The sequence below is a fragment of the Bos mutus genome, chromosome 4 (genome assembly GCF_027580195.1).
Source record: "Bos mutus isolate GX-2022 chromosome 4, NWIPB_WYAK_1.1, whole genome shotgun sequence".
Taxonomy (NCBI): domain Eukaryota; kingdom Metazoa; phylum Chordata; class Mammalia; order Artiodactyla; family Bovidae; genus Bos; species Bos mutus.
In genome coordinates, this window is record NC_091620.1 from 42,996,806 (window position 1) to 43,006,471 (window position 9,666).

General features: G+C 51.0%; 1 protein-coding gene across 1 annotated transcript; it reads right to left on the bottom strand.

Annotated features, from left to right (window-relative positions):
* Positions 1–202: 202 nt before the first annotated feature.
* On the bottom strand, positions 203–8,664 carry IGFBP3 (insulin like growth factor binding protein 3). The gene is made up of 5 exons (XM_005891864.3): positions 8,117–8,664; positions 4,938–5,164; positions 4,344–4,463; positions 3,159–3,295; positions 203–1,613 (listed from the first exon to the last, which is right to left on the bottom strand). The coding sequence occupies exons 1-4, from the start codon at positions 8,517–8,519 to the stop codon at positions 3,170–3,172; spliced, it is 876 nt and encodes a 291-aa protein (XP_005891926.3). The 5' UTR covers positions 8,520–8,664; the 3' UTR covers positions 203–1,613; positions 3,159–3,169.
* Positions 8,665–9,666: the final 1,002 nt, after the last annotated feature.

Genomic DNA, 9,666 nt, shown 5'->3' on the forward strand with positions numbered 1-9,666 from the left:
AGGTCAGCAATCTGGCCTCCTAGAACCAGCAGCTCACTGCAGACATACCCAGTGCCCCCACGGGTAACCAGCAAAGCCCTGGGGTGGCTCCTTGGGTTCTCTTGCCAGAGACGCAAGCAGGGAAAGCTGGAAAGTTCCAACTACAGCTGGAACCCCACTGCCCTCTGGTTAGTTAGTAACACAAAAACTGGAGGAAGGGGGATTCTTTATGGTAAAAATTTTATTTACTATTTATAAATACATTGCAAGACAAACTTTTCAAAAATACTTTTTTTTCCTCAAAAACTTAATTAAAAAAATAAAGGAAAGCTAATAGGTAGGCGGAACATCTTTGAGATCCCTTTGTGTTCTCCAGGAGGGCTGTGTGCAGCATGGATCCAACCAGAGGCTGCAGGGGGGTGGCCAGGGACCCCTCCCTGCTCTCCTGCAGACTTGGGAGGGCGCCCCCAGGAGAGTGGCCGAGCCCCGTGCACAAGCCCCCTCCCTCGGTCGTGGCTGTGTTTATATTCTCTAGCAATGCTTACAACTCATCTAGGATTATCTAGTATAGGTGCTATCATATTTGGACGATGACGTATACACTGTGAACAGTCAGGAAGAGGGTACTCTGTGTGTACTTGTGACTTAGAAAGAAAAGGAGGAAGTCCAAGTGCACCAAGCAAGGGCGATTTTCTGTGCTCCCAGCGTCCCTGACCGGCTCCCCAACAAGCCACTCGTCTTCCAGGTTATACAGGATGATTATTTTTTATACTGTGCCAAGGAGGACAAAAGGGGAGAAATGAAAAGAAACCTTTTTTGCCTTCAAGGAGCTTATCTTCAAGAATAAACTTGCTCTTGAATGGCTGAGTGGGAAAACACTGTTTTCCGCAGTCATCTGGAGAGCCAGGCTATTACTTGTGATGCCTCTGGCAAGTCGCCCTGCCCCCCTGCCCTATGGGGCTTCAGCAAAGCCCGTGTCTTCAGAAAGCTGCCTGACAAAGAAGGGTCAGAAATCCCCGCCTTTGTCGGTTTCCAGAGTTCCCTAGAACATTCTTGTCATTTTTTTTTTTTTTCCAAACAAGATTCCACTTGATTCTCTCCACTTGTTTCCAAGCAGTGCAGGCCCCTTGAAGATACAAAATATCTTCTTGGTCCAGGGACCCTGGCCCCGGTAGCCCCGGGTGGGTGTGTCGGGATGTGCAGGCATTAAAGGACAGGGCGTTCCTCTTCTTGATGAGGCCTTGTCTCGTCTTACAAGTGCAGATGAAGTGCGTCTACATGAGCCACACGCGTTACTAAGGCATGAAGTGGAGGGTTGGCTGCGGTGAATGGGTGGGGAGGGTCCCAGGGCAGCATGAGCTTACGGCTGCACCGTGCTTGAGCTTACAAGTATTTTTATAGGAAGCAACGAGAAAAATCAAACTGCGTTTCACTGACTACTGGAAAGTGGAAAGATGCCAGGTTCACCATGTGGAAGAAAACTAGGCATTTCAAACATCTCTTTCTAAACTTTGGTTTAAAAAAAAAAATCAATTCACCACAAAAAGAAATAGAAGTTGAGGCTGTAGCCAGCTGCTGATCATGTCCTTGGCAGTCTTTTGTGCAAAATAAGGCATATTTGAGCTCCACATTAACTAAAACAGAAAGAAAAAGGAATGTGTTGAAATAAATCTCCCCAAAATCAAAAGGGCTCAACGCCCACCCTGGGATAACAGGCATGACACCCACACATTTGGCAGGGCAGGGGCTCACCCTGCACTTTTTAATGAAGCAGAGGACTCCATGAGATGCCCACGATGTCCACTAACATAGTCACCCTAAAATTCAATTATTTTTTTTTAACTTGCAAGGAAACAGAACTGATCACTAAAAATGACATTTTCTTCTGTTTACTTAAATTTGTCTTGAGACCATGAAATATATTTCTTTTTTTCTCCCAATGGCTCTCAGTTATGAAAAGAAAACAAAATGAAATATGATTTTATTCTTTCACACGATGGTTTGAAATTTCATTTTCATATTTTTTTTTTTAGCAAATGATTCATTTATTAATGAGCTTGCTCAAAAATCAAGGAAATCACAAGTCAAAACCAGTCACTAGTTTGCAAAGGAAATACCTTTCATAAAGCCTGAAAACAAAAGTTCAACAAAAAGTTCAACCAAAAACATGTTCATTGTTCCCATCATTGCTAAAACCTGGGGCTGGTACCTGTTGCTTGAGGAGTTTTGTTCTACGATAGTGCAGTGTTAAGTATGACTCATGGGCTTTAAGTGATACTAATTTTTGATAAGATCTTTCATTAGAAGCGGTATTTTATACTACAATCAGATACACTTTCATCTTACTGATCTGATTTTTCTGTGGCTCTTAAGAGTGTCACCAAACAAAGTATAATTAGGACAAGGCCAATTTTATGTTTGGTGGTGCTGGTGGTTTGGTCACTAAATCATGTCCAACTCTTGCGACCCCATGGAGTATAGCCCGCCAGGCTCTTCCATCCATGGGATTTCTCAGGCAAGAATACTGGAGTGGGTTGCCATTCCCGTCTCCATTCATATTAGATTTAAGTAAACTTTATATTAAAATGATACTAGTCATTGACTCAGGAGACCTGTAATGTATTTTACCAGAAAAAAAAAATGCTACCATCTTTTAGAAACTCATTCTTTCAACAATGAAAACAATTTACATGTGAAATTAAATGAACCATGAGGCTCGTGGGGGAAAAGCTTAACTTTGGAAATCTTACACTGCATGTGTAAGAATGTTTAAGTGTTGTAAGTTCTTTAAAATGAAGCAAAGTGAAAAAAAAATAAAATAAAATGAAGCAAAGTGTCTCTTCCCAGGTGGCGCAGTGGTAAAGAATCCACCTGCAATGCAGGAAATGCAAGAGATGTGGGTTCGATCCCTGGGTTAGGAAGATTCCCTGGAGAAGGAAATGGCAACCCATTCCAGTATTCTTGCCTGGAAAATTCCATGGACAAAAGAGCCCAGTGGGAGCATGCATGTGAGGTGTCTCTCAGACAACCTGGCCACAGACCCTCCCTCCTGCTCTTGTCCGGGCAGATTGAGAGCTCTGTCTTGTGTGTAGGCCACCACCCCCTGGGATCTACAGGTGTCCCCTCCCACCAGGGCCGGGTCCTGTGCCCCTGTGGATCTGCCAGTCCCCAGCACTTACGTGGCCACAGTCTACTTGCTCTCCATGCTGTAGCAGTGCACGTCCCCTTTCCCCTTCATGTCGAAGCCCGGGAGGGGCTGCCCGTACTTATCCACACACCAGCAGAAACCCCGCTTCCTGCCCTTGGAAGGGCGGCACTGCAGGCAGAGCACAGATTAAATGAGCCCTGAGGAGGCCCTGCCTTGAGGGTCCTATCAATGGGGCAGGTGGTCAGCACCCAGGATGGCTTCCCAGTGTGGTCTCTGCTACCCTCAGAAAGCACAACTGATTAAGGCCTTGTGTGCACAGCGTGTGTCTGGGGCTGTGATGGGTGGATGTGAGTGCCCCCCAAAACGAGGGGACCTGGTGGTTTTGTGTCCCTCAGGGTCTCACAGGGGTGGACACTGGACCCTGTTGGCCCTGCAAAGTCTATCTGCTGAATGGGGGAGGCATGACAATGCCCCATCTTCCCTGTGCTTGTCACATCTGGGTCTTTCAGCGTACGCCCTGAGCTGTGTACGTGGTACCTTCTCAGGGTAAGTCTGCTAAATAAGTGATTAATAGAAATATACAAAGAGGCCAACGAGATCTGTTCAGTGATCACTGAACAGGATGGGGCCCTCTGATTGAGGTCACTACTACCAACACTTTGAACATGGCTGTGCTGTTCTGTGATTAATTCTGTAGGTACTGTGGTAGGAGTTGTCCCACTAAAAAGTCAGTTGAGATGCTGTTAGAACATGATCTGAAATCTACACAGGTGCACTCCCTGTGCCTTCAAATGAACACATCTCCCATGTGTCTGATCCTGTACAGCTGGGCACCATCAGGAAGGCACGGGTGTATAAGGGTCCGACATGGGACCTCAGAAGAAGCTTCCTGCCATAGGACATCACATCAGGCTTCTTGGGAATTCTCTACAATTGCTGATAAAAAATGTCCCTCCATGGTGCAATGCTAACATGTCCTGGTCCCTCCACGGCTAGTACAGGGGTCCCAGGAGGCCTTACACTGTTCTGCGGGTTGGGAAGGAGTCATGGACGGTGAGAAGACACTCATGTGAAGCTCCTCAGGTCTTGGGTGTGGTGGGGGGGGAGGGGATAGAGCGGGAGCAGGGGCTGCATCCAGACAACTCAGGTGGAAGCCTGTTCCCTCGTCCGTATCAGTGGAGGAGGGATAGGAGCAAGTTGCTTGGATGGTGCTCACCTGCTTTTTCTTGTAGAAGCCCTTCTTGTCGCAGTTGGGAATGTGGATGCCCCTGGGGCTGAGCATGTTCAGGAACTTGAGGTGGTTCAGCGTGTCTTCCATTTCCCGGCGGCAGGGCCCCTGGGGAGGAGGCACGGGTTACCTGGGAACTCTGTGTCTGATAAAACCCTGTGACGCCCAGGGAACTGACCACGTGCTCCTCGAGTATCTTTTGTCTGATTTAGTTGTCACCGTTCCTGTGCAGATGCCAACCACAGCCCCGTCTCTCTTGTGATTCCCCAGGGCAAGCTACAGGACTGGGACAGGGACACACAGGCCAGGACACTCAGAGGCCAAGTGACAAAAAGAGGCCAGCTTTGTGAGAACACTGCTCTGCCCAGCCGAGGCCTGGAGAGCAGTGCACTGATTCTCCTGGGATCTCTGCCATAGGGGAGGGTCAATATCCCTTCTCTAAGGAGGGGCTTGCAGCTGCTTGGTGCATCAGCAGGACCACTGGAGTAACTGCTGGGCTCTTGAGTAATGGTGACCCTGTGATCTCTGGATACCCAGGCCAGGTGGCCCCACCCCTACATCAGCAAGAGGAAAAGCTCTCACGTATTCTGTCTCACGCTTGGACTCAGAGGAGAAGTTCTGGGTGTCTGTGCTCTGAGACTCGTAGTCAACCTTGTAGCGCTGGCTGTCCTTGGCATGACCTTTCTTGATGACATCCATCTTGGTGTGGACGGGGTGGAATTTGGAGACGGGCACCCGGTGTGTGCTGGGGCCAGCCTGGTTCTCTGTGCTCCCCATGCTGTGGTCTTCTTCCGACTCACTGCCATTTCCTTGGAGGACACAAGGAGGCACAGACTTGACGGTCATTGATATTTAATGACCGTCTTTTCAAAATCTTACCATTTTGATCAAGTCTGATCCATACAGAAACGTGACTCAACAATTCCAAATAAGTTTAGAAAAAACACCGCGGTAAAGTATTATTCCATAATATTAGTGGTGAATGGTACTCCCTTGGCCTCAAGAAGTCATCTTTTAAAAATTAAATGTGGTGTGCTTCTACAACATATGTGCTGCTGAAGAAAATGCTTTTCATGCTCTCAGCTTTTCCGTATCTCTCACCCTCCACCAGGAGGGGGCAGACCTGAGTCAGTGAAGGCTCAGGCCCATTCAGAACTCTGGTAGGGCTACTTCAGAGCAGGCCTCCTGGGGGTGTAGGACTTGTGGACAAGCATATCTTCGCCCCACCTGGACTTGCTGCATCAGAAGCACTTGGGTGATGGCAGCATCTGGGAGTCAGCAAGCCCCAGGGATTCTGATTCCAGCCTGTCCTAAGCGCTACCAGGTAAAGGGCTCAGATGGAGAAACTGAATTCTCTGCAAAGCAGCTTTACCTCAGGCACCTGGACTCAGGAGGCCTGTCTGGTAGTGTTCTATATGGTGTTCACTGTTGCATCTCTTACTCACTGTCCAGGTAGGGTCTGGAACACTCAGGAGAGCTACACAGACCCCGTGCATCCTGGGGCACTGTCCTGGATAAGTCCTTCCTACCCCCTTTGCACAGGAGCAGAGGGGACAAGGACATCTCCATCTCTCAAGGCTAACAATCCTCTGTGCCAAAGAGCTTCACTCTGGGAAGGAAGCCACTTCCTGCAGATCTCTGACTGTAGATCTAATGCAGACACACTTGCTATGGGCATTGGAATGTCCACAATGCCACTGGAATGTCAAGGACTCTGACTAAATGTACAGCTGATGTGGAGCCAGGATGCTCTGCCCATTTTTTTTCCTGGATGAACCTGGGATGTTAAGGGAGAAGGGCCAGTAGAGAGCCCCTTCCTTTTGCCTGGTTCTGTGTAGCCACGTATCTGTCACAGGATGGCTTCTCTGTGACAAGCAGTGCCCTGAGGCCATCCTCCCAGGTGGGGCTCAGTTCACTGTCTGATCCCGTGTCTACAACACCTGAGGTGCCGAGTGTACTGCTGCAGCTGACCAGTTCTCTACCCTCCCGAGAACACATCCATCTCTCGAGATGGCAGCCTGCCCACCCTCCTGGAAGCCCGCCAAGGCTTCTGGCTCCGGGCTCTGAGGAGCAAATGCCTCGCTTTAGCTTGGAGAATGCTTCTGGAGGGTTGAGTAAGGTTGAAAGATACTCTGCTCTGTTGCAGAAACCCTTCTCTCTTCAGGAGGCTCTTTGGACAGGTGTGCTCACCGGGGAGTTTGGAGAAGTCCCCATTCCCTCTGGTTCTGATTTCCTCACCCAGGAAAAGAAACAGTTCCTTGAAGAGAAGTGGCAAAGTTCCCAAAGGGTCTGGTGTCTGGGAAAGCACAAATTCAACCAGCTCAGATCTGATACAGTAAGTTTTTAATTTGGTTTCAATTTCCTTTCATCTTAGTTTTCTCTTTTCAGGGAAGTACTGGGCCAAAGGGGAATGCTAAGAATATGTAAATGAATGTATTTGCATTTCTTTTTCAAGAACTCTTGAGTAATTTCTTTTGGTTTCTTTCTAATGCCTGCTGACAAGCACAAAGAGCAACCCCTTCCATTTAAGCCACAGATAATGGTCTTAAACTTTTGACTGACTTAAATTTACTTCTCCCCCCTCAAGCGAATTTGAGAAGTCACTTAGATCTTTTTGTAATTTTATAATAAACTACATCAACCTATACTATAGAGATCCTATGACAGTAATCATAATGCCTATGAAAGTCTGGGCCCAAATGATAATATCTGTAACAACTTCTAAGATCACCTTTTGAATTTCCAAAAATGCACAGTAGCAGTGAAGTACACACACAGCAAATGACCCAACTGCCCTGAGTGTCAAACACACCCAGGAATTCTAACAGTCTACTATAGCCAGTGTAAGTTTTAGGCAGTTGTAATTTTACCTTTTCCACTAGTCTTGGAGAGGAAATAGCCTCACCTGGGAGAGGAAACCTGCACGGAGGGAAATTAGAAGGGGACTTCCATCCTTCTAGCCACGGATGTTGGGGCGGGTGGAGGCTAGCCTACTGTGCTCTGTACAGCTGGAGGTTGGAGGTGGGGGCTTTTTCTCCTCGCCTTCAGCGATGTGGAAACTTCTTCACTCACAGGACTGAGGCTGGCTAAGCATGCTTCAAAGTTAGAGGAACACCTGCCACCTCCAGAGTCACTTTTTTCTGAACGTCAGGTTGTCCGACTGCAGAAGATATACCCGGTTCCCACCTCCCTGGTTTTGGGACACCCCTGGACGGGACACTGCTTTGCAAACTGTGATCTGTGCATATCTTAGTACTGTTAAAGCCAGGTACCATTTTCTACAACGTGCCTGCCCACATTCCCGGTCCAAATGCACCCGGTCCCGTCCTCTGCGCCTCTAGGTCCGCAAGAATCGTCCGCGCGGACACATTCGTTCTTAGCTCGTGGGAAACCCAAATCGGAATTGGGCCACACAGTACACGCCCACATTTCCGCGCGGCGCCTGCATGAATGGCCGGAGAGTCTCCTCCGTCCATGACCTCCCCATTGACCACTAACCTCCAAATCTGCTCCCTCCCTCCCCAGGGAATCTATAATCCGTTTTCGCCGAAAGAGGTTTACAATTTACAAGAACTCGCAACTCAAAGAACGAAGAGAGTAGAAGGCCGGTCGGGAAGGTACCTCCGGCAAGCGCCCTCGAGTCTTGAGGCTTCAGCTTTCCCATGTACAACCCTTGGGGCGGGAAGAGCTACGAAGTGGCACCACCTCTGACCTTAGCCCAGGGCTGCGCTTCGGCAGCGCATATGGCGCGGGCAGCTCACCTGACGCGGACGGTAGCAGGTAAGGGCGCAGGCGGCCGACGGCGCTGGCGTTGGCGCAGAGCCCGCGGCCGTCCAACAACGCTTGTAGCGGGCGCGGATCGCCAGGCGGCGGCTGGCAGCGGAGGCCGGAGCCACAGCGCTCGGTGTAGACGCCGCAAGGCTGACCCTCGCGCAGCGCGCACGTGAGACAGCAACCGCAGCCCGGCTCGCGCACCAGCTCGGCGCACGGGGGCGAGGGGGGCGGCGGCGCGCACTGGGCAACGGCACGCGCGTCGCACGGCTCGCAGCGCACCACTGGGCCGGCGCCCATCGTGCCCGCCCCAGCTCGTGCCGCCGGCGGTCCGCGGAGCAACGTCAGTGCGGTCAAAGCCGCAGCCCAGAGCGCGGGGCGTGCCCGCAGCATGGCGCCCGCCGCGGGGGCCGGATGCTCGTCCGGCCGGGGGGCGCGGGGACTGGGCGGCAGCGAGCTGAGCGAGGCTGTACGAGCGGGGCCGGCAAGGGCTGACACTCAGCTTGGAATAGCTGCTGCGCTCGCATCTGGGCGGTCCGGGGCGAGCCGGCCGCTATATAGAAGCCGGGCGGCCGAGGACACGCCCCGGAACGGCGCGCCGGCTGCGGGGCGGGGGGCGGGGGCGGGCCGGCGCAGACCCGGCTCCGCCGACCCGCGCCTAGCCCTGTGTTGCAGGGTCGAGTGCGGGGGCGCATAGCCCGCGGCCGCCCCGGCGGGCACCTGTTTCGCTACTGCAAGCCCGGCGCCCCACCACCGCCGCCGCCCCGCCCCATTCCCGGAAACCTGGCAGCCCCACCAGTCTGCAGTCCCAGGTGCCTCCGGCCACACAGGCGTCTTGGTCGTCCCGGGGTCTCCTGCGCCCCAGGCCACGCCAGCGACCCTGACCTGGGCCACTCCCTTGCAACCGCCCTTCTCTCTCTGTGGCCCAGGCTGAGGTCGCTCCGCGTCGAAATGGTGTCAAGGAAACTGGTGAGCGCAGCTTCTCACCGTGTGTACTTTGCAAAACTTTGAAAAATTTAATTCCTCTGGTCGGGGGGTGGAGGATGCATTTCTGAATGAGGATGCCCGATTCGCATCTAGGTCTCAGGGAGCCAAGGACTTGGGGCTTTACCACAAGCACCTCGCCCCCCACAAATGCGCGTCTGCAGGTGCGCACGTTGTCTTCCCTCTTTCCAGATAGACTTCTCAATGCCATGAGGGTTCGCACTTTACGGGTGTCTGCAAGTCCCTGGTTACTAAAGTGGACCGGCGGCAAATGGGTTTGTCAGAGATTTGACATCACGCTTGTCTTTGTTTTAGGTATTTTCCCTGATGAGGTTTTCAAATAGAGCTTATATTCACAACAAAAGAATATATAAAAAAAAAAACAATAAAACGAGCATTGCTGAAGCGTAATTAATAACTGAACAGTCCTTAAAATTGGTGATATTCACTTTTTTTTCAGGCTAGTTTTTTTTCAAGTTCCCAGCGGTGCGTTTAAATGGAGACTCGGGGAGTCTCGCTCGTCTGTGTAATCTGAACACTTCGCATTATGCAGGGT

Excerpts from the sequence above, each read along its gene's own strand:
- IGFBP3 (XM_005891864.3), bottom strand. The coding sequence starts at position 8,519 with ATGCTGCGGGCACGCCCCGCGCTCTGGGCTGCGGCTTTGACCGCACTG. Across the intron at positions 5,165-8,116 it reads CCTGCTACCGTCCGCGTCAG|GAAATGGCAGTGAGTCGGAA; the intron begins GTGAGCTGCCCG and ends GTGTCCTCCAAG. Across the intron at positions 4,464-4,937 it reads CCAAGCGTGAGACAGAATAC|GGGCCCTGCCGCCGGGAAAT; the intron begins GTGAGAGCTTTT and ends CCTCCTCCCCAG.